We start from the raw sequence: 25,684 nt of genomic DNA on the forward strand, positions 1-25,684 counted from the left end.
TTTTTTAAAAAAACTAATACAACAGCTGCAATTTGTTTTAAAAAAAACTTTGACCGAAGATGGATGATCACTCAAATACACTCTTCTCCATCAACCCTCACATGTACACATATTAAAGGATGAACGATGGTGATTGGCAGACTCCCTTAGCCGGTTAACCACTCAGGGAAGACATAAGGCTGGTGCTGATGCTACTCGCGCTGTGTGTGTCGCTGGTGGAACGAGTCAGGAGCGCGCGCGCGCTGTGTAAGGGGGCTAGACTGAGCACGCGCTCCGAACCTCCCGGCCACAATTGTCCGTCTGACCGCTTGCGGCTTCAGTCAGCAGTGAAGATCGGCAGCGTTTCTGTGAGCAGCAACCATGCCAGCTGGGAGCCAGGAATCTGAGTGTGCCCTCAGTTACCAGGTACCGTGCCTGACCTTTGGAGCGTCTGATGTGCTTCTATCTTTTAACGTTAGATATTTCACTTTTTAAAAAATGTTCATAAATGGTAGGATCGACTGTAGTTAACTAAATTTATTTTCAAAATGTGATGAAGGATGTTTAATATTTGATTGCTTCCGTTGGCTCTTGTGTGCGTTCTCTGAAGATATTTTTCATTCCTCATTGTGAAGGTAAAACTATTCCAGTCAATGCGGCAGTGACATTTTAATATTTCTGTCATGTGTGTTGCGTGCATGTTCTGCGTTCCTGAGTACCGGCAGCTACTCCGGATAAAAGGCTTAGAACAGTAAATCGAGGGAAAGGGAGATGAGGTGGACGAACACTAGAGCTTGCACATTAACAGCTTAACCTTGAAGGCGACGAGGATGAATCCTGGGCCAAGAACATGTCAGCGATGTCAGTCCGACTGAAGAATTTTTATGGCTTCGAGTTTTGATATCTGCTGCAACATGAATATTTTAATAAAATGTTATCAAACAGTGCCATCCCGTATCATCATGTTTTCAGATGCTTTAATTTCGCGGCTTTCCCCCTCAAAATTGCAATTTAATTAGAGACCAAGTTTTTCCTACTCATTCGCTTGTGGCGTTAATCTACATTTTTATGGATCAACATCTGTCTATATATCCTAATATTTTGAATGGTGTAAGTTATTGAAATGCGCAATTTATTTGGACAGGAGAGCTCTGACCTTAGTGTGACAGCGTGCATGCTCTTAAAGATGCTGCTTCGTCTAGGGTTTTTGATTTCACCACATTGCTGACTGCTGTAAATGCCAACTCTCAACAACTGGGAAGGAAAGGTGATGCTGTTTTGAAGAGAAAGTGGTTTGGAAGCCCCCTTTTTTTTTCATGATTTGATACATGACTCGATTTGCATTGGAATGTTGCAATGAAAATATTCTGTATAAAATGGTGCCTCTGTACTGCTGCTGGTCGTGAGTCAATATGCAGCCAATGACACGCAATCTGTTCTGTCCCAGATCTTAAATGAGATCCAAAACAGAACAGGATAATTTCTAATTGTCATCATTGGTACTCATCACACTTATTCTTTTTAACATGAGATTTCAGATTATCCTTTACATCTGATTTTGTTTAGGCTTCTTGTTTGCACTGGCAGACCAGTCTGTTATTTGCATTGGTGAGTTTACTGAAATCTGCCATGGATATTGAAGCTCTTCTGTCCCTTCAATAGGTGTTTCAATTCAAATCTTTTTTGTTGAAAACTGTAAACTTTGCCAGAATAAAATTTGTGACCTGTCAGCAAAGACAGATGAAAAGCAGTCAGATGCAAAAACATCAAAATGTATGATTTTGACAAAAGTTCATCTTCCCCAGATCGTTTTATTCTTGGAACTCATCTTTCTGCTCTAACTAGTGCCACCAAATAAGCAAAGATGCTTAATGCTGACTGCTTTCTCTCTCCAACTCCTTTAAGTTGCCTCGTAATATTTAAAATACTTTTTATCCTGTGGGCTAATACGTGCTCGTGCAGCACACAATGACTTTTCAGTCATGTTTTCATCTTTTCAGTCATGTTCAATTCTGACATCCATTTTTGAATTTTGGGATTTTAATTTCCCCTTCATACATGTCTATTTATTAGTAGCAAAAAAAGTTTGTTCATCTCCTTGTCCAGCATTTGTTCTGATTTATTGATCATTGGGATGTTTTATAATGTTAAATGCACTATGTAAATGCAAATTGTCGTGAATTGCTTCTCAACTTGAGATACTTTTTTTTGGGGACTTGCAGCTTTCAAATTCTTCTGGTTAATTTGACTCTCCATCTAATTTACAGGTGCCACTTTCCCTATTGTTTAGTAATCCAAACAAGATTCAGTTTAGGAGCAAATTACTGCAGATGCTGGAAACTGAAATGAAAGCAAAAAATGCTAGAGATCAGTGGGTCAGGCAGCATCCATGGAGAGAGAGCAAGCTAATGTTTCCAGTCTAGATAACTCCACTCATCATCAGAGCTGATGTGAAGAGTGGAGGAGGCAGCACTTATGTAATAGTGGGGGAGTGTGTTTGAGTGCTGGTGGAGAATAACTGATCAGAATGTGACTGACAGAACAATGGTGGGTCTACCTGCCAGACTGGAAAGAACACCGTCCTACTGGGATGGGGTGGGGGGGAGAAGAGAGGGTGTTAGAATGTAACTAACAAAGCTAAAACAAGGGAAAGGAGTGGGTTCACAGTTGGAAGGCATTGAATTCCATATTGAGCCCAGAAGGCTGTAATCAACTCTGAGAAAGTGAGGACTGCAGATGCTGGAGATTATAGTCAAAACTGTGATGCTGAAAAAGCACAGCATAGAGTCAAAGATGTACAGCATAGAAACAGGCCCTTCTGTCCAACTCATCCATGCCAACCAGATATCCCAACCCAACCTAGTCCCACCTGCCAGCACCTGGGCTATCCCTCCAAACCCTTCCTATTCATATGCCCATCCAAATGCCTTTTAAATGTTGCAATTGTACCAGCCTCCATCACTTCCTCTGGCAACTCATTCCATACACATACCACCCTCTCTGCATGAAAAAGTTGCCCCTTAGGTCTCTTTTATATCTTTCCCCTCTCACCCTAAACCTATGCCCTCTAGTTCTGGACTCCCCCACCCCAGGGAAAAGACTTTGCCTATTTACCCTATCCATTCCCCCCATAATTTTGTAAACCTCTATAAAGTCACCCCTCGGCCTCTAACATGCCAGGTAAAATAATCCCAGCCTGTTCAGCCTCTCCCTATAACTCAAATCCTCCAACCCTGGCAACATCCTTGTAAATCTTTTCTGAACCCTTTCATGTTTCACAACATCCTTTTGATAGGAAGGAAACCACAATTGCATGCAGTATTCCAACAGTGGCCTAACCAATGTACTGTACAGCTGCAACATGCCCTCCCAACTCCTGTACTCAATACTCTGACCAATAAATGAAAGCCTACCAAACACCACCTTCACTATCCTATCTACCTGCAGCTCCACTTTCAAGGAGCTATGAACCTGCACTGCGAGGTCTTTGTTCAGCAACACTCCCTAGGACCTAGTTTATAAGTCCTGCTAAGATTTGCCTTCCCAAACTGCCACACCTCGCATTGGCCCATCTGGTCAAGATCCTGTTGTAATCTGAGGTAAACTTCTTCACTGTCCACTACACCTCCAATTTTGGTGTCTGCAAACTTACTGACTGTACCTCTTATGCTCGCATCCAAATCATTTTATGACAAAAAGTAGAGGATCCAGCACCGATCCTTGTGGCACTCTGCTGGTAACAGGCCTCCAGTCTGAAAAACAACCCTCCACCACCACCCTCTCTCTTCTACCTTTGAGCCAGTTCTGCATCCAAATGGCTAGTTCTCCCTGTATTTCATGAGATCTAACCTTGCTAATCAGTCTCCCATGGGGAACCTTGTCGAACAACTTACTGAAGTCCATATAGATCATGTCTACTGCTCTGCCCTCATCAATCCTCTTTTTTTTTAACTTCAACAAACTAAATCAAATTTGTGAGACATGATTTCCCACTCACAAAGCCATGCTGACTGTCCTTAATCAGTCCTTGCACAAAACCAACGTCATCGACAAAATTCCCTGCAAGTACTGCCACAAACACTTCGTAGGACAAACAGGAAGAAAGTTAGCCATCAGGATACATAAACACCAGCTAGCCACAAAGACATGACCCTGTCTCCCTCGTAGCCCTACACAAGGATGAAAAAAACCACCATTTCGACTGGGACAACACATCTATCCTGGGACAGGCTAAGCAAAGACATGCCAGAGGATTCCTAGTGGCCTGGCACTCCAACCACAATGCCATAAACAAATATAGATCTAGATACCATCTATCAACCCCTCAGAAAATGAACAGGAAATGACATCACCACAAACCCCAGGAACCCCATCCAGGAGAAAGATATAAATAGAAAGCAGGAGACAACAGCTTCACTTCACTTGGAGGTCGCCGCTGATGATGTTACCTAGCCAGGTAATGAAACGCCTGGATATCAAACCTACAGCTCAGCGAGCAAACCTACCCCCTAAACCTCAACCTGAGCTACAAACCTTGCAAAAAGTCCTTGCCTTTCCAAATACATGTACATCCTGTCCCTCAGGATTCCCTCCAACAACTTGCCCACCACCGAGGTCAGGTTCACTGGTCTATAGTTCCCTGGCTTGTCTTTACTACCCTTCTTAAACAGTGGCACCACATTAGCCAACCTCCAGTCTTCCGGCACCTCACCTGTGACTATCAATGATACAAATATCTCAGCAAGAGGCCCAGCAATCGCTTCCCACAGAGTTCTCGGGTGCACCTGATCAGGTCCTGGGATTTATCCATCTTTACCCATTTCAAGACATTCAGCACTTCCTCCTCTGTAATCTGGACATTTTGAAAGATGTCACCATCTATTTCCCTACAGTCTATATCTTCCATATCCTTTTCCACAGTAAATACTGATGCAAAATATTCATTTAGTATCTCCCCTGTTTTCTGCAGCTCCACACAAAGGCTGCCTTGTTGATCTTTGAGGGACCCTATTTTCTCCCTAGTTACCCTTTTGTCCTTAATATATTTGTAAAAACCCTTTGGATTCTCCTTAATTCTATTTACCAAAGCTATCTCAAGTCCCATTTTTGCCCTCCTGATTTCCCTCTTAAGTATACTCCTACTTCATTTATACTCTTCTAAGGATTCCCTTGATCTATCCTGTCTATACCTTACATACACTTCCTCCTTTTTCTTAACCAAACCCTCAATTTCTTTAGTCATCCAGCATTCCCTATACCTACCAGGCCTTTCCTTTTCACCCTGACAGGAATATACTTTTTCTAGATTCTCGACAGCAGGTCAGGCAACACCTGAAGAGCAGGACAGCTGACACTTCTGGCAAAAGCCCTTTATCATGAATGAGGTTGTAAACTGCCCAGTCTGAACATGAGATGTTGCTCTTCTAGTTTGCGCTGTGATTCACTGGAGCATTGCAGCATAGTAGGCATGGCAAGCAGGATGCTGTATTAAAATAACTGTTAAAATAATATGGGAAGGTTGGGGTCATGCTTGCGCATGGACCAGAGGTGTTCAGCAAAGTGCTCGCCCAGTCTGCATTTAGTTTCTCCAATGTAGAGTAGGCCACACTGGGTGCAGCGAATACAATAAGACTGGAGGAAGTACAGGTGAAATGCTGCTTCACCTGAAAAGACTATGTTTTTTTTTGGCTGTTGGATGATGTGCAGGGAGGAGGTGAAGGGCAGGTGTTGCACTTTCTGCAGTTACGTGGGAAGGGGGTGGTGCTGTTGGTGGTTGATGAATGGACTAGTGCCTCCCAGAGGGATCAATCCCTGTGAAATGCAGATGGGGGAGTGAGGGGAAGATGTGTTTAGAGGTTGTGTTCTGCTGGAGTTGTCTGAAATGGTGGAAAATGAGCCTTTGAATGCAGAGGCTGGTGGGGTGAAAAGTGAGGGCAAGAGAGACCTGATCATGCTGTTGAGTGATGGGAAGGGCCAAGGACAGAAGCATGGGTGATAGATCGGATATGTTTGAGGGCCCTGTCAACCATAGTGGGCAGGAAACCACTGTAATGGAAGAAGGAAGCCATGTCGGAAATGCTGTTTTGGAAGGTGGCATTGTCTGAACAGATACGACGTAGGTAAAGGAACAGGGAGAATAGGATAGCATCGTTGCAGGGTGTGGGGTGAGAAGAGCTGTCGTGAAGACAGCTATGGGAGTCTGTGGCTTTGTGGTGAATAGTAGTGGGCAGTTTATTTCTTGATGGAGAGGTCAAGGAAAGGAAGTGTTGTAAATGGATGATGTGGAAATTGGAGGCAAAAAGAACTTTTTCTTTTCAAGTTCCAGGGAGGAATATGAAGTAGCAATGAAACAACCATTGATGTACTGAAGAGTTGTGAAGTGGGGTGGGGGGGTAGATGTGCAGTGTAGGACTGGAACAAGGATTGTTCCACATACCCCATAAAGGGGCAGGCATAACTGGGACCCATGTGGGTAGCCATAGCCACTCCTTTGACTTGGCCGAAGTGAGATGAATTAAAGAGAAATTGCTCAGTAAGAACAGATTCAGCCAAACAGGAGTGGTGGTGGATGGTGATTGTTTAGGCCTGTGGTCTAGGAAGAAGCTGAGAGCCCACAGACCATCTTGGTGGGAGATGGAGGTATTGAGGACATCCATGGTGAACAGGAGACCGGGCCAGGGAACTGGAAATTGTCAATATAGTGGAGGCATTAGAGGAATCACAGGTGTGGGTGGGCAGGCTCTGGACAAGTGGTGATAGGAGGAACTCATCTTGGTGGGGCAGGAACACGATGAGCCTACTGGGGCAGTCTGGTTTGTGGATTTTATGGATTTTCGGAATGAGCTGTTCGGGGTTGGGAGACTATAAGGTTGGAGGCAGTTGGGGGAAAATCTCCAGAATCTCTTAGCTCTAGCCATGTTAATGGCTGACTGACTTTATTCCTGTTATTTGGTCTTTAATCATTTGTGTGAGGAATTTTATCTTGTTTCAGCAATAGAAGATTTTAAATCTCTTTGCCTTTTTTAATCTTTGTGCTGCCATCTCAAAAGAAAACAGCCAAGGAGAAGGGGTTGGTGAACATAGAACATTAAAAGCGCAGTACAGGCCCTTTCAGCCCTTGACTGTTCCATAGATCAGAGCAACAATCTGAAGCCTATCTATCCTACACTATTCCATTTTCATCCATATGTTTATCCAGTGATCATTTAAATGCCCATAAAGTTAGCGAATCTACTACTGTTGCAGGCAGTGCATTCTGCCCCTACTACTGAGTAAAGAAACTACCTCTGACATCTGTCCTATATCTACCACCTCTTAAAACCGTCCCCTTGTGCTAGCTACACCATCCGAGGAAAAAGGCTCTCTCTCCACCCTATCTAACCCTCTGAATACGTCTTGATTAAGTCACCTCTCAACCTTCTCTCTAATGAGAACAGCCTCCAGTCCCTCTGCCTTTCTTAAGATCTTCCCTCCATACCAGGCAACATCCTAGTAAATTGCCTCTGAACCCTTTCCAAAGCTTCCACATCCTTCCTATAATGCGGTGACCAGGACTGAACGCAATACTCCAAGTGTGACCGCACCAGAGTTTTGTACAGCTGAAGCATGACCTTGTGGCTCTGAAACTCAATCCCTCTCCCAATAAAAGCTAACACACCGTGTGCCTTAACAACCCTATCAGCCTGGGTGGCAACTTTCAGGGATCTATGTACATGGACACTGAGATCTCTCTGCTCATCCACACTACCAAGAATCTACAATTAGCCCAGTACTCTGCATTCATGTTGCTCCTTCCAAAGGGAATCATCTCACACTTTTCCACATTAAGCTCCATTTGCCATCTCTTAGCCCAGCTCTGCAGTTTACCTATGTCCCTCTGTTACCTGCAACAGCCTTTGGCACTATCCACAACTCCACCAACCTTAGTGTTATCTACAAATTACTAATCCATCCTTCTATGCACTCATCCAGGTCATGTCATAAAAATGACAAACAGCAGTGGCCCCAAAACCGATCCTTGCGGTACACCCCTAGTAGCTGAACTCCAGGATGAACATTTCCCATCAACTATCACCTTGCGTCTTTCAGCTAGCCAATTTCTGATCCAAACCACTAAATCACCCTCAATCCCATGCCTCTGTACTTCGTGCAATAGCCTACCTTGGAACCTTATCAAAAGCCTTACTGAAATGTATATATGCCACATCAACTGCTTTACCCTCATCCACCTGTTTGGTCACCATCTCAAAGAACTCAGTAAGATTTGTGAGGCATGAGCTACCCTTTACAAAACAGTGACGATCCCTAATCAACTTATTCCCCTCTAGCTGATTATAAATCCTATCTCTTATAACTTTTTCTAACACTTTACCCAAAACTGAAGTAAATCTCACTGGTCTATAACTACCAGTGTATAGTTAGAACTTAAATTCTTTAAATTTGATTTAGAGTAGCAGATGGCTGGAAATGAGCTTTAAGGCAGAACTAAAATTGAAGGATCAGGTGAAGCGCTCAGGATTGTTCTAACTGCTCAAGATTGAGATTCGATCACAGGCTTTAAATCTCCTCTCACATTCCATTGAGTTTGTGCCACCCCTTCTACATATCCACCACCAAAACGGGTGAGTTCATAGTCTGGATACGGTCTCTGTTCCAGTAGTTTACTTAAATGACACTATTTTTGGTATGTAGGCTCTGACAATGAGTGCAGGCCACCTTTTACAAAAAGCAAAAAGGTCATTCAGCCCATCTCTTTTCTATGCAGGAATATATTAAAGCTCCTCATTTAAGAACCAGCTGGATGTTGCAGCGATTCTAGAATTTTTGCCTCCTTGTATCTAGCTTTTTGATGTATTGATTTGTCTTTGTTACTCCTAATATGTCCTCTTAAGTTGTTCATTGATGTCTCTCTTTCTGGGCTGAAGTGTTCACCTGACCAATTATTTCTCCCGAGGGGTAGTCATCAAAAATATATTGATCTTAGACTTAAACTTCGATTGTCCCAGCATTCACAGCCTTTTTGGGGTGATTTTCCGATTTTAAACCTCTTTTTTCCAACCTTAAGGCTGCTTGGAAGGTAATAGTACCACTGCAATGATTATTACAGTACATTCCTCTTCTAATAGATCAGGTCAGTACACAATTTCTTAGAAAATAGTCATGCAAAGTGCTCCCAAACTACTACTTAACCATTATGAATAGGCAAGTACTTATAATAATCACCTAACAATAACTAGTGTAAATATTTCAAAGTCCTATTTTAAACTTTTTGACTTTTTGATGTGTATGTTAAATAGCTTAAATTATGACCAAATATTCTATATTCATGACCAAATCCATGGGTAGGCTAAGACAGAACACGAGCTCCGATTAAATTTCAAGACCTCAGATGGCAGAACTAGCACTGTAGACATTAGCTTCTAAATATTGTTGAATCTAGCCAACTTAATTACGTATCCCACAGTGGCTTGCTGCATAACTCCGGGGGTCCCAGGCCATTTTTCATTGATTGAAGTGCATTGTCAGTTGTGATTATGCAAGTACTTGTGGCAACCACTCTGCTCAATACCTAATATTTCAAATAGCAGTGAAATCAATATCTGGTTTATTTCTCTTTCTTGGTGGTAGTTGAGTGCAAAATGTTGATTATGGAACTTCCAACTCATCATTGAAGAATATCATGGAATATTTGTCTTTTCATCATGCATACCCTTTTAAACTCAATAGTGCAGTTATTCTAAATGCCGAGACAAAATAAACTCACTTAAATCTGCATTCGGTTTGGGGAAACAATGGTTTGAGTTCACACCATATGTTCTGTGCTTTATGTTGAGCTCATTTTAATCCAGACTATCTGGAAACTAGGTATTTCCTATGTGGACAGGAAGAGAATTTGGGATGAGCTAACACCAATTGCTTGTGACAGACAGACACTAACCAAAGTCTTTTTGTGAGTGGTATTCCATTTGTGAAGTAATTCATTGTGTGAGACAATGGAGAAAGTACTCCAGGTGTTTAAAATAGGATTATTTGTCACCTGCAGAAGCAGACAGGCATTCAACATCTTTAAGTTCAGCAAGTCATCCTCAATGATTGTTCGGCAATCTGAATGCTTCTTCACCGTTCAGGTCAGGTTAGATCCTAATTTGACCATCTTGGATTCCAGTCTGTTGCTCTGAGGACTGTATCATTTTTGCATGATCACTATTTCTCCTACAAACAAAAGGATCTTGTGTGGTCTCAAGAGACTTAATGTTACAATTTAAACATGAGTGCACCACTGGTGAAATGGGCACCTTTCACTTCCCTGAAATAAACAGTCGGAAATTGTTTGGATTTTGTTTGATCCTTTTACTCCCCATCAAATTTCTCCTCCCCTCTGCTTAATTTGCCCAGTTCATGCATGTTTAAGTGCAAGAGGGAAAGACCTACACCGAGTCCATAATGTTTGTCTCCCCTATGTTATGAAATACCAAATGTGTCCTGAATTTTATTTTTGCATAAAAGTAGTTTTGGTAAGTAATTTCTTAATTCAAAAGTTTAACAATTTAGCACCTCAAGTCAGAAAATAGCAATGTCTTTAAGATTCTCAAATTCTTGTGGTGAGATGACATTCAGCTGTTGGAGGCTTTCTGCCACATGTTCTGGCTAGTGGCTGCACTGCGTAGCACAGTGGCAACCTCTTAATATGCACCCCCACAGCGCTCCATGAAATGCAAACAATGGATCACAATATTCTTACAAAGAAGGAAACTTAGTCTGGAGTGTTTTTAAAAGGCAGTCACATTGAGGGGTTCAGGTAAGCACAAGAACAAAGCCTCAGCAGATTAATTATATTGCCTGACCTGATCTTTCCACATTGCATTCTATAATCTCAGATGCAGAATTGGGGACAAAATTTTTATTTAGCAAGATTCTGTATTCCTCTTTATAGTTCATCAGAAATAGTAAACACAAATAATCCCCACTTAAGTTGTTTCCATTGGACTAGATCTGTTTATTTACCCTTTCTCTTTACTCTCTCAGTACCCTTTTCAGTGTTATGCCTTTTGAGAATTGAAAAACTTAAATGGTATCAAATAGATTTCAGTTTTTATTTTTAAAAATCCCAAATTTCAAAATCCATTGTCATGTAGCATGCACTGCCTTTGCTCGAGTTTCTTGATTGTATATGTCGATTGTATGCACATCTGTTATGTTCCTGTTTTAGTGCATTAAACAGTACAGCACAGTACAGGCCCTTTGGCCTTTGTTGTGCCAACCTTTGAGCTTACTCCTGAGATCAAACCAACTTGCATACCCTTCATTTCACTATCATCTATGTGCTACCCAGCAGTCGCTTAAATGTCCTTTAATGTCTCTGACTCTACTACCACTGCTGGCAGTGCATTCCACGAACCCATCACTGTGTCAAGAACCGACCTCTGACATCTCCCCAAACCTTCCTCCAATCACCTTAAAATTATGCCCCGTCATGATAGCCACTTTTGCCTCGGAAAAAGTCTCTGGCTATCCACTCTAACTATACCTCTCATCATCTTATACTCCTCTATCAAGCCACCTCCTTTGCTCCAGTGAGAAAAGCCTGAGCTCCCTCAACCTTGCTTCATAATGAATCTCTGCCCAGTACTGAGCATTCATCTCCCTATCTGCTTCATCACAAGATTGCCTATTCCCACTTCCATAACGTCATGGTTCATTTGCTGAAACCTTCTGGCTTTGTGATGTGATTGTTCTTTGGTCCCACCATTTGCTGTAAACTGTGTTCAGGTCAGATTCTTACATAAGCTTTTTTTTCCAAAACATAAAATAAAATGAGGAACACGAGTAGACCTTTCAACCCTTGAGCCTCTTTTGCGATTCCATTCAATCATGCTGAGCTGTATCTTAACCCTGTTTCCTTGCCTTAGATTTTTATTCTAAGTGCATCAATCAATTGCAGTCTTAAAATCTAATTGAACCCTTTCATTAAAGCCTTTAAGGAAGCATTTCAGATTTCCATGATCATGTGTACAAGTTTCCTGCTTTCACTGTGGTTTGGCTTCATGCTTATTAAGATTATATCCTATGTTTACTCTGTGGAGAGTTTTTTCTCTCTATGTACTATCTGTATCCTTTTATCATAAACACCTATTAGAACACTTCTCAATTTTCTGTGCTCTGGACAGTGCAACACCACAAATTTATACCACTTGCTCCATAACCAAACACTTTAACCCTGGTATTATTCTGATGAATCTGCACTGCACCCCCACCCCCACCAAAGTAAATATAACTTTACAGAGATGTAATGCCCAAAACTGTGTGCAATATTTGGATTGGAATCTGACCATAGCTCATGTTTCACCAGGCTTAGCTGTGTTGATTCAGTACCCTGTTGAGATGTGAAGTATTGGAGCACTGCTGTTGTCCATGGATCTATGCTCCCCTATGAGGGGAGAGAGGAAAAATATGCCTTGCAATTAAAATAAATGTCTTGTACACTTAAACTGAGTCTTAACTACAACTCCTCCTCAATTCCTTAATGTTGATAAATGATATCACAAATTGATATACCTTCTGAATTATTGTCCTGCTATTTTAAAATACAAGTGTTTTTGTCATCGCTTTACTTCAACTTCCATGAAAGCCAGCAGAGATGACTGGATCTGTATTGAAAACTAAAACTCTTCCCATTTCTTTTTATGGACAATGGAAGTAGGTGCCATGATGTAACTTATCTCTTTAACACTTCATGGGCATGAAGAGGAACTGTGCTATCCAAAGGATAATACACTGACTGAGATCAGATTGAAAATTGGAGATTCCTAGGGTAGTCAGATCCCCTCTTCTTCCCCCCCCCCCCCCAGCTGACTGAGTGCAGTTTTTCAGCCAAGGTGAAGAATTTAACAGCAGAATGAGGGAATTGGTAACTTTTAATAAATCTTGAAGGAAAAATTAAGTAAGAATTACTGATTGCATGCCATTAAACTATTGACAATGTTATAAAGTTGATATGCAATAAAAGGCTTAAACATGCAAACTATGATCAAAGCCTCTGTGGCTTTTAAAGTTAATTGAACCGTGAATATTCAATGTGTGGGTCTGTTTGACAGGAATGCTGGGTCATCTTGTGAAGTAAGGTTTTTTACACCTGTGCATTTTAGCTAGATTATTAAAATGAAGCCACTCCTACATTATATTTCCTCATGCTGGGAAGTTTTCTTCAATTTTGGGTTTTGAGTCACTTCCACACACCACCTCTCTTTAATGTTCCTCTCTGCTCCTTTCAGTGTCACTCCTAGCTCATTGAAGCTTTTTTCTTTCCATACTCTAGGTAATGGATTGGTAATTCCTCTTGGGCACCACACATTGGACAATAGAAAATTGGAAACCTGTTTGACATTTTTGTTTTCCATGGACTTCAAAGTCAGGTCAAGTGTAAAGCAGACTGCGAGACTAGCTTTTCCCTCTGTCAAGTTTTTCAGCATTCCCACTGCAATCCAGCAAGAGAACTCATAGTGACTGGTGGCAGGCAACCCAGAAACGGGAGATCCTCACAGCTGAGCTTGACTGTCCTCTGGTAACATCCATGTATATGCAGTATCCTGCAAGATATCACTGAATACCAATTTGGAACAGCATTGTTGATTGAGGATATTTCCTCCTCCTCCACCAACCACCCTAAACCAACTACAGCAGAGCACAATTGTAACACTGGGTTTCTTTCTCATTATGACTCTACATTACTGGGTGACACATGCATCGATATCTAGATATAGAAAGAGCCCATGGTCCTCATTAAGAAAATAATGGGGATTCTTCTTTGCTTCTTGATAAATAGTTGTCCCTCAAACAATGTCACTAAACTGATTTGATTATGATTCTATTATTGTTTGTGGAGCATGACTATACATAAATTGGCTACTGCATTTCGAGTCCTCAAAGTACAGCATGGAAACAGACCCTTTGGTCCAACTTGTCCATGCCGACCAGATATCCTAACCTAATTTAGTCCTGTTGCCAGCACTTGGCCCATATCCCTCGAAGCCCATCCAGATGCCTTTTATATGTTGTTATTGTATTAGCCTCCACCACTTCCTGTGGCAACTCATTCCATACATGCACCACCTTCTACGTGAAAAGGTTGTCCCTTAAGTCCCTTTTTATATCTTTCCCCTCTCTCCCTAAACCTATGCCCTCTAGTTCTGGACTTGCCCACCCCAGGGAAAATACTTTGTCTATTTACCCTATACATGCCCCTCATGATTTTATAAACCTCTATACGGTCTCTGCTCCAGGGACAACCACCCCAGCCTGCTCAGCCTCTCCCTATAGCTCAAATCCTCCAACCCTGGCAACATCCTTGTAAATCTTTTTCTGAACCTTTTTCAAGTTTCACAACATCAGAATTGCATGCAGTATTCCAAAAGTGGCCAAACCAATGTCCTGTACAGGCACAACATGACCTCCCAACTCCTATTCTCTATGTTTTGACCAATAAAGGAAAGCATGCCAAACGTCGCCTTCACTATCCTATCTACCTGCAACTCCACTTTCAAGGAGCTATGAACCTGCACTGCAAGGTCTTTGTTCAGCAACACTCCCTAGGACCTTTATCATTAAGTCCTGCTAAGATTTGCTTTCCCAAAATACAGCACCTCGCATTTATCTGAATTAAACTCCATCTGCCACTCAGCCCATTGGCCTATCTGATGAGATCCCCTTGTACTGAGGTAACCTTCTTTGCTGTCCAGTACACCTCCAATTTTGGTGTCATCTGCAAACTTATTAACTTTGCATCCTGTGTTCACATCTAAATCACTTCTATAAATGTTGAAAAGTAGTGGAGCCAGTACTGATCCTTGTGGCACTCCACTGGTCACAGGCCTCCAGTCTGTAAAGCATCCTTCCACCATCCCCATTCTGTCTTCTACCTTTGAGCCAGTTCAGTATCCAAATGGCTAGTTCTCCCTGTATTCCATGAGATCTAACCTTGCTAATCAGTCTCCAGTAAGGTGTTCGACAAGGTTTCCCCATTGAAGTCCATATCGATCACATCCACGGCCCTGCCCTCATCAATCCTCTTTTTTTTTTAAACGACAAAAAACTCAATCAAGTTCATGAGACATGATTTCCCATGTACAAAGCCACACTGACTGTCCCTAATCAGTCCCACTGCACTTCAAAAAAAATTGTATTATAATCCCAGTCACATCATACTACAGGATGAGTCCAGAACAAAACCTGTTGATAAGCCATATTTTAATTTTTGGCAGTTGGTTACTTGGGGTGGTTAGCCACTGAAATATATTCCCATGAGTTTGCAGATGTTAAACTTCAGGTTTTTAATTATACAAATGAAAAAACAAGTGAGAAATATAGACTTGTTATAAAGATCATAATGCAAGTTTCATCTTTACCAGCATGATCTGTTAGACTCCTGTCCAGAGAAGTTATAAACCCAAGAGTCAAGAGTATACTTAACTGTCTCCGTACAGCTTATTTTTTTTGAATTGTGATATTTTGACTCCTTTCAGAGTTTGATGGCATAAATCTTTCCCAATTTTAGTGGCCTAAGCCTTTTCAATTCAATGTCTATCCCAAAATTTTTTTGTTTGTGAATCTTCCAAACTAAAAGACAGGACTACCACAGTGACTAGTTCCTGAACTGAAAATTTAGTTCACTTGCTTGCAGAGAAACTTCTGTTCAGAACTGAACATTGTTTAGTTGAGTAATCAAAGCTAAACTAATGACTTAGTTTTGATAGGCAAACATAAATAATAGGCATCCTCTCCATTAACACTGCATGGGGTTTGCCAGGTGCTTGACTGCAGCCATGTTTTCTTGGAACTAATGCATTTAGGTTACTTTCAGAATTACTACTTGTTTTTTAAAAAAAAAATTGGACCTTCACAGCACCAACCCACATCCATCTGCCTTAGTTTGAAACAATCTGCATTTCAAAAATGGAATACATTACATGCCTTCCATCACAAGAGGTTGTAAAGCGTTGTGGACTAACTTCACTTTGTGAAAAGCACTGTATAAATGCAATAAATCCCCTCTCTATAGGGGGAGCTTTAAGCTTGATTTTAATGCTGCCAGTGGTAGGCACAAACTGCCAATACAAGGTCTATACGGATGCTTTTTTATGTGAAGAATATCTGTTTGTTTGTTTGTTTATTGGTATCATTGCAGGCTAGTCAAGAAGTAAGACAGGGCGTTGTTGGGAACTTCACTGACCGCTGCTTGATCCAAGATTATTTGAGGTCCTCCAATATCCATTGGTTTTTCCATTTCTCCCCAACCCCACATCAATGAGCTATTGAGACTGAAGCCATACAGGCAATTTGATAAGACAATTTTTCATGATGCATAGTAACAACTATTAAACTTTTACTATGCAGTAGAGGTTGTACCTGAATTAAAATGTTGAGTGACCTGATGTTAAACTGTGGATTGTTTGCAACTGTATTGAAGGAGCTATACTCAAAATAATTCAAACTTTTTAAAAATCCCATATTTGTTCCTAGCTAGAACAAACCGTTCAAATTTGAATATTGTTACACTTCATTGGGAAATCAAGCCCTGTTATTCCTGGAGACATTACAAAAATACTTTTGATCAAAGGCAAATCGGGGACTTTACATACTATCAGATGCCAGTTAACAGAGAACACTGACCAGACCATTAATTATTATAAGTAAAAAGATCTTCGCCACAGGTGAACAACTCTGAACTGTCAACAAAAATCAACTTTATTAGCTAAACTTCTAACCCCTTCTAAATCCTCACCTGGGCACAGACACAGCCAGAAGCGCCAAAAGATCTAGGGAAACCATTCAATATTACCAGTCCTATTTATTATTCATACTGATGACTTTGAAGAAGGGGCAGAATGTAGTGTATACACACTTGCTGACTGTACAAAAATGGGTTGAAGGGAATGTTATGAGAACATAAGGAACGTAGAGTCATAGAGATGAACAGCATGGAAACAGACCCATGGGGCCAACTTGTCCACACTAACCAGATATCCCAACCCAATCTAGTCCCACCTGCTAGCACCTGGCCCATATCCCTCCAGACCCTTCCTTTTCATATACGCATCCAGGTAGGCCTTTTTAAATGTTGCAATTGTACCAGCCTCCACTGGCAGCTCATTCCATACACAAATCATCCTCTGCATGGAAAAAATTGCCCCTTAGGTCTCTTTTATCTTTCCCCTCTCTCACTAAACCTATGCCCTCCAGTTCTTGACCCTCCCACCCCAGGGAAAAGACTTTTGTCTATTTATTCTGTCCATGCCCCCCCATGATTTTATAAACCTCTACAAAGTTACCCCTCTGCCTCCGATGCGCCAGCGTAAATAGCCCTAGCCTATTCAACCTCTCCCTATAGCTCAATCCTCCAAACCTGGCAACATCCTTGTAAATCTTTTCTGAACCCTTTCAAGTTTCACAACATCCTTCCGATAGGAAGAAGACCAGAATTCACGCAATATTCCAACAGTGGCCTAACCAATGCCCTGTACAGCTGCAACATGACCTCTCAACTCCTGTACTCAATACTCTGACCAATAAAGGAAAGCATACCAAACGCTGCCTTCACTATCCTATCTACCTGTGACTCTACTTTCAAGGAGCTATGAACCTGCACTCCAAGGTCTTTGTTCAGCAACACTCCCTAGGACCTTACCATTAAGTGTCTAGATCCTGCTAAGATTTGCTTTCTCAAAATGCAGCACCTCTCATTTATGTAAATTAAACTCCATCTGCCACTGCTCAGCCCATTAGCCCATCTGATCCAGATCCTGTTATAATCTGAGGTAACCTTCTTCTTTGTCCACTACACCTCCAATTTTAGTGTTATCTGCAAACTTACTAACTATACCATGACAAAAAGTAGTGGACCCAGCACTGATCCTTGTGGCACTCCACTGGTCACAGGCCTCCAGTCTGGAAAAACTTGCAAGGGGATAAACAGGTTGAGTGGCAAAAACTTGATCGATGGTATTTAATGTAGGAAATTGAGGTCCTTCACTTTAGGAGAAAGAATCAAAAGACTGGTTCCTTAAAAGGAGAGACCGTGTAGAACAGAGGGGTCTGGGTGTTCTGGTATATGAAACAGAAAAGGTTACCATGAGGTGCAGCAAGTAATTAAGAAGTCAAATGATTTTTGGCCTTTGTTGCCAGTAGATTAGAGATTAACAACAAAGAAGTCTTGTCACAGAATTTCAGGATGTTGGTGAGGCTGTACCTGCAGTACTGTGTAGGGTTTTAGTCTCCATATTTAAGACATACTGACCTTGAAGGCAGTTCAAAAATGATTCACTAGGATGCTTCTTGAGATGGAGTGGCAATGTCCCTACCTCTGGCTTGCCACCTGCTCCAGAGGTGTATAATAACAGCTTGGACCAAGTTGATTTAGGAAATACAAAATACAAAAAAATCATTACTTCAGAGACTAGGATGGGAATCAAACTTCAGCTATTTATTGCATTGTTTTTATTAAAAATCACTTGTGCTATTATAAGGACCTTTTGTATGTTCCTACATGCCCATTATTTTCAATTTGCAGATAAGCTTTTTTGAAGAGATTTCCCAATAGATTCAGAGTTTCAATAGTGATATTAAATGGAAACAATACCCTTAAATAAAATAAAATTCTCTGGAGAAAGTGAATGGGAACTTGTGATCTGTTTAATGAAAATGTTTTGTTGTTGACAACTTCCTAGCTCAGCTCCATCGATTCCCCTATCTCCCTATCTTCCTCTGCACCTTCAACATTCCTCCTTCAACTGTTGAACTTCTAAATCCCAAATATGTTCAAAACTACAGTGACTACATAGTTCATTTTGAGTACCTATGTTTCTGACTGAGTTAGCTTGTAGTTCAAATATCACTTCAAAGCTTAAGAACACTATCACGTGTTAGTGCAAAGCTGAGTGTTTTATTGGCAGAGGTATTGTGTCTTGGATGAGATTTTGAACTATGATCCCATTGCCTGTTTAGATAAATACAGATTATTCTGCTCTAGGCATTACTTTATTTTAGAAATGCATGTGTATATTTCTAAAGCATTTCACTCAGTTATTTCTAGCTGAGTGAAGAAAAATGGCAGATAAGAGGTGGGGGAAAAAAATTAACCAGTTTGGTTCTGTGGTATTTGCTGATGTGCAAATGTTAGATTTGAAAACATTTGAGGGACTTGGTTGTGTGCTTTTTTTTGCTGGTTATTTGCTTCTCCTTGGTGCTTTTTTGTCACATGATTTCAGTGTGATGGACATTCATTAATTGTAAGCCCCAGATGGTGATCACCGGCAAAATGTGATCTAAGTATCTACTCCATTTTAGTATCTAAATTCTCCTGTTGCAAAGTAAGAAATATGTTTCTGAATGCTATTGTGGTATGAATCATTACTTAATGAATTTTAAAATTTCTCATGCCTTGTATTGATTTCCATAATTGGAATATGAGACTGGGTTTGTTCATTTTGGGCATACATAGGGATAAAACATTCCCCTATATCAGATAAGTACATGCAAAACCAATAATGAGAACTCAAAGCTCTGACGAAATTAGAAATGGCATGACAGACATGATCTATATGTATATTACTGGGCATGGTAACTTTACATCCCTGTTCATAATTATTAAATTTAATTTGTACATATGTAACACTTGTAACTAAAGGGATGAAAGGGTATTTGAAGGTTAGGGGGGAAATGTGGGAACAGAGGACTAAGTTGGATGATCAGCCATGATTATATTGAATGGTGGAACAGGCTTGAAGCGTTGCATAGCCTACTCCTGCTCCTGTTTTCTATGTTTCACAATTTGCTTTGAACAAACCAAATTTTTAAGTGGCATTCATGTTACATTCAAAGTAAAAAGGTGCCTACTTGTATTTCAATATGGCTTGGGGGAACAACAAAAAAGCCAAAAATGAACTTCGAGCATATCTTTGATCTGATACAAGTGGGTTGTTGTTGGAATAAGGTCCTTCCAGCAACTGCTGTTGCACTATAAGCACTTTTGAGGAAACAATTATTGATTTCATGACAGTTATGGTGGAAGACCAAAGCTTGATGTTGAAACAGGAAGGATAAGACTAAGTTAGAGGTCCTCTTAAGCCCATCTTCCAGGATGTTATTTCACATCAGTTCACTATCTCATTGGTATTTCAATTGTGCTTTTTTGAGTCACATTCCCTAGTAAATAGTGACTGTCCTTCCTCGCAACTACAGGCACTTGATGAACAACACCACCTTTTGACTTTCATTTAGCTGACTGCTCATTATAAGATCAAGTATTACAAGTCTTCGAGGAGAAAGTGAGGACTGCAGATGCTGGAGATCAGAGCTGAAACTGTGTTGCTGGAAAAGTGCAGCAGGTCAGGCAGCATCCAAGGAGCAGGAGAATCGCTGTTTCGGGCATAAGCCCTTCAGGTTCCTGAAGAAGGGCTTATGCCCGAAACATTGATTCTCCTGTTCCTTGGATGCTGCCTGACCTGCTGCGCTTTTCCAGCAACACATTTTCAGCTAAGTATTAAAAGTGTCAGACTAGTTGCTGTTTCACTGAAGTAATTGGTTGCTGATGTCTGCTTGGAAATCTTGAACTCTCTCTATTTGTAATTACTCTTTATCCCCCTTGCTAATGCAAAACTTTTAAATGTTAAATTTTTCAGGGTAAATTTTGATTAAACGTTCTTTTGCCTATTTTTGGTTTCTACCTTTTGGACTTGTTTTCTAGATACTTCTGCAGTTAATGTAATCCAGCATTCCTGTAGGTGGATTCCAAGGCTCTGATCTGGAATGCTTCCTTTTCATGGTTAATATTTTTCTAAACCATTGCAATATCCATTGATTTGAAATGAAGAACTTTTTGCTGTGGTTAGTGACTATTTGAATGTATCACATCACATGCCATTGTTCATAAGAAAAAGACTATCAACTGAAAATAAATTCTTGACAAATCAACAGACTTTGAATCAAATATGATTTGGAGGTGCCGGTGTTGGACTGGGGTGTCCAAAGTTACAAATCACACAACACCAGGTTATAGTGCAACAGGTTTAATTGGAAACACTAGCTTTCGGAGCATCGCTCCTTCATCAGGTGGTTGTCCTGATGACCTGATGAAGGAGTGACGCTCTGAAAGCTCATGCTTCCAGTTAAACCTGTTGGACTATAACCTGGTGTGTGATTTATAACTTTGAATCAAATAGCCAGTCATGTAGCATAAATGAATGAACACTCCGTTTAATGAGTGCATTTATCTACACCTCGAAGTGTGGTGCTGGAAAAGCACAGCCAGTCAGGCAGCATCCGAGGAGCAGGGGAATCAATGTTTTTGCCATAAGCCGTTCATCAGGAATGAGGCTTGTGGGTCAGAGGGCTGAGATAAATGGGTAGGGGGGAGGGTAGCTAAGAATACAATAGGTAGTTGGAGGTGATAGGTCTGAGAGCAGATAGACTGGAAAGACGATGGGACAGGTCAAGAGAGCGGTGCTGAGTTGGAGACTTGGGACTGGATAAGGTGGGGAAATGAGGAAACTGATGAAATCCACATTGATCCTGTGTGGTTGCAGGGTCCCAAGGTGGAATATGAGGCATTCTTTCTACAGGCGTCGGGTGGTAAGGGTTTGGTGGTGGAGGCACAGGACCTGCAAGTCCTTGGTGGAGTGGGAGGGGGAGTTGAAGTATTCAGCCACTGGGCAGTAGGGTTGTTTTGCTCAGGTGTCCCTGAGCTGTTATCTGAAATGATCTGCAAGCTGGCGTCCTGTCTCCCCAATTGTAGAGGCTACTGCATCGGATACAGTAGATTACACTGGAAGTGCAGGTAAACTTCTGTCGGATGTGGAAGGATCCTTTTTGGGGGCCTTGGATGGATGTGAGAGGAGGTGTGGGCACAGGTTTCTGCAGTGGCAGGGGAAGGTGCCAGGAGTGGTGTGGGCTGGTGGAGGGGAGCAGGTGGATCTGACTAGAGTTGGAGAGGGAACTGTCTCCCTGAATCTCTGATTGGAATGGGGAGGGAAACACAGTCTTGGTGGTGGGGTCTGCTTTTGTCGATGGCAGAGGATGATGCAATGTACAGAGGTTGGAGGGGTGGAAGGTGAGGACTAGGGATCTGTCCTCGTGTTGGGAGGGGTGGGGTTTAAGGGCAGAGGTGCAGGAAGTGGAGGGCATTGTTGATCACATGGGAGGGGAAATTGCAGTCTTTGAAGAAGGAGGCTATCTGGGATGTTCTATGGTGGAATTCCTCATCCTGGGAACAGGTGAGTCAGGAGTTGGGAATAAGAGATGGCATTTTTACAGGCGGCAGGGTGGGAGGAGGTGTAGCCCCGGCAGCTGTAGGAGCTGGTGAGTTTGTAGTAGATGTCCATGGTTCGATTGTTCCGGGGATGGAGAGGTCCAGGAAGGGGAGGGAGGTTTGAGATGGTCCAGGTGAATTTCAGGTCAGGGTGGAAGGTGTTTGTAAAATTGAACGGTTCAACCTCATGGGAGCACAAGTAGTGCCGATTTATATTCATCAGTGTAGTAGAGGAAAAGTTGGGGGATGGTACCGGTGTAGCTGTGGAAGATGGACTGTTCCATCTACCCGACGTAGAGGCAGGCATGCTGGTGCCTATGGCTACCCCTTTGGTTTGGAAGAAGTGGGAGAATTGGAAGAAGTTAAGGGTGAGGACCAGTTCAGCTTCCCGGCCCCCAACGCCTCATCTTCACCATGGATATCCAATCCCTCTACATCTTCAACCGCCATGACCAGGGCCTCCAAGCCCTCCGCTTTTTTTTCTCTCCAGACGTCCCCAACAGTACCCTTCCACTGACACACTCATTCATTTGGCTGAACTGTCCTCACCCTTAACAATTTCTCCTTCGAATCCACCCACTTCCTCCAGACCACAGGGGTAACCATGGGCACACGTATGGGCCCCAGCTATCCCTGTCTCTTTGTTGGCTACGTAGAACAGTTGATCTTCCGTAATTACACGTGCACCACTCCCCACCTCTTCCTCTGCTACATTGATGACTGCATTGGCGCCACCTCGTGCTCCCGCGAGGAGGTTGAGCAATTCATCAACTTCACCAACACATTCCACCCCAACCTTAAATTTACCTGGACCATCTCTGACACCTCCCTCCCCTTCCTGGACTTCTCCATCTCCATTAATGACGACCGACTTGACACTGACATTTTTTACTAAGCCACTGACTCCCACCGCTACCTGGATTACACCTCTTCCCACCCTACTTCTTGCAAAAATGCCATCCCGTATTCCCAATTCCTCCATCGTATCTGCTCCCAGGAGGACTAGTTCCACCACAGAACACACCAGATGGCCTCCTTCTTTAGAGACCACAATTTCCCTTCCCATGTGGTTAAAGATGCCCTCCAACGCATCTCGTCTACATCCCGCACCTCTGCCCTCAGACCCCACCCCTCCAACTGTAACAAGGACAGAACGCCCCTGGTGCTCACCTTCCACCCCACCAACCTTCGCATAAACCAAATCATCTGCCGACATTTCCGCCACCTCCAAACGGACCCCACCACCAGGGATATATTTCACTCCCCACCCCTTTCCGCCTTCCGCAAAGACCGTTCCCTCCGTGACTACCTGGTCAGGTCCACGCCCCCCCTACAACCCACTCTCTCATTCTGGCACCTTCCCCTGCTACCGCAGGAACTGTAAAACCTGCACCCACACCTCCTCCCTCACCTCTATCCAAGGCCCTAAAGGAGCCTTCCACATCCATCAAAGTTTTACTTGCACATCCACTAATATCATTTATTGTATCCGTTGCTCCCGATGCAGTCTCCTCTACATTGGGGAGACTGGGCGCCTCCTAGCAGAGCGCTTTAGGGAACATCTCTGGGACACCCGCACCAATCAACCACACCGCCCCGTGGCCCAACATTTCAACTCCCCTTCCCACTCTGCCAAGGACATGGAGGTCATGAGCCTCCTTCACCGCCGCTCCCTCACCACCAGACGCCTGGAGGAAGAACGCCTCATCTTCCGCCTCGGAATACTTCAACCCCAGGGCATCAATGTGGACTTCAACAGTTTCCTCATTTCCCCTTCCCCCACCTCACCCTAGTTCTAAACTTCCAGCTCAGCACTGTCCCCATGACTTGTCCGGACTTGTCCTACCTGCCTATCTCCTTTTCCACCTATCCACTCCACCTTCTCCTTGACCTATTAACTTCATCCCCTCCCCCCACTCACCCATTGTACTCTATGCTGCTTTCTCCCCACCCCTACCCTCCTCTAGCTTATCTCTCCACACTTCAGGCTCTCTGCCTTTATTCCTGATGAAGGGCTTTTGCCTGAAACGTCAATTTCACTGCTCCTTGGATGCTGTCTGAACTGCTGTGCTCTTCCAGCACCACTAATCCGGAAGTAGGTGGATGAGGGTGTCAGTGGAAGGGTACTGGTTGGGACGGCATGAGAGGAAGAAACTGAGGGCTTGGAGGCCTTTGTTGTGGTGGATAGATGTGTAACTGGACCAGATATCCACTGGTGAAGATAAGGCGTTGGGGGCCGGGACAATGAAGGGCGTGGGTAGTGTCCCGAGCATAGGTGGGGAGTTCCTGGACTAAAGGGGACAGGATGGTGTCAAGGTATGCAGAGATGAGTTCGGTGGGACAGGAGCAGGCTGAGACAATGGGTTGACCAGGGAAGTCAGGTTTGTGAATTTTGGGGAGGAGGTAGAATCGGGCAGTGTGGGGTTCCTGGACTATGAAGTTGGAGGATGTGGGTGGGAGATCCCCTGAGGTGATGAGGTTGTGGATGGTCTGGGAGATGATGGTTTGGTGATGGGAGGTGAGAACATGGTCGAGGGGGCAGTAGGAGAGTAGGAGGTGCTGTCTGCAAGTTGGCACCTGGTGTGCCAAACTGCCACAGCTGCTTCCTCCGCCACCCCCCCCAAGTCTGCTGGTTGGTGGTGATGTTGAGGTGGGAGTGGAGGGGCACGTTGAGGATGGGCGGTTGGAGTGGGTGAGGGGGGTGGACAGGTTGAGGCGGTCTCTGTCAAAATGGCAGTTAGAAATGGAGGTCAAAGGTGCACCATGGTGTCCAGTTGGATGGGGTGTGTTGGAGGCGGGAGAAGGGGTCCCTGGTGGGTGAGTGGGAATTTTGATTTGAAAAAGTGGGTCTAGATGTGGCAGAAGAAATGTTCAATGTCACAACATGTCGAACTTTATCTACACCTGTCGAGATATAAAACGGAGGCACCACTCTCTAAACATAACCTTAAAAAAAATCCATAACTATTACAGATTCTCATGACCAAGCTGGTTCTTGCTGTAAGGTTGAGTAACTTCAGCTTGCAAAATTACTTGAAGGAAAATCTAGTACAGCAAGCTGCTGACTTGCCATTGAAAAATAATACTTTATTGCCATGGGGCGATGTGCAGTCATTTTTTTTTCTATAGAAATACATGAATTTTGAAAATTACTCCACACCAGTCATGTGAAAGAATGAGAGATCTAGGTTTTCTTTAAATTTTAGAAAAAGCATTTGACTACAACGATCACAATGAACTGAGGTTCATATATGCCCTAATTGTTTAGGGAAGTGACTTTGTTATGCATTTGTATATTTTGTTGGTAGTACAGCTTCCCAGAGGCTGTGAAATAGTGTTTTGAGTAAAAATCAAACTTGGGCACCTAATCATGTTGTCTGTCTGGTACAAATTGTGGAAGCAGAAGTC

General features: G+C 42.7%; 1 protein-coding gene across 3 annotated transcripts in view; it reads left to right on the forward strand.

Annotated features, from left to right (window-relative positions):
• The first annotated feature begins 221 nt into the window (after positions 1-221).
• The window catches only part of LOC140471127 (electroneutral sodium bicarbonate exchanger 1-like), a 767,860-nt gene continuing 742,397 nt past the window's right edge, over positions 222-25,684 (forward strand). For all 3 annotated transcript variants that reach the window (XM_072567015.1, XM_072567017.1, XM_072567016.1), the window contains exon 1: positions 222-405. In XM_072567015.1, coding sequence (XP_072423116.1) covers positions 361-405 — 45 coding nt within the window. In that variant the 5' untranslated portion in view covers positions 222-360. The remainder of the gene's footprint in view (positions 406-25,684) is intronic.

This window comes from Chiloscyllium punctatum, chromosome X (assembly GCF_047496795.1).
Source record: "Chiloscyllium punctatum isolate Juve2018m chromosome X, sChiPun1.3, whole genome shotgun sequence".
NCBI lineage: Eukaryota > Metazoa > Chordata > Chondrichthyes > Orectolobiformes > Hemiscylliidae > Chiloscyllium > Chiloscyllium punctatum.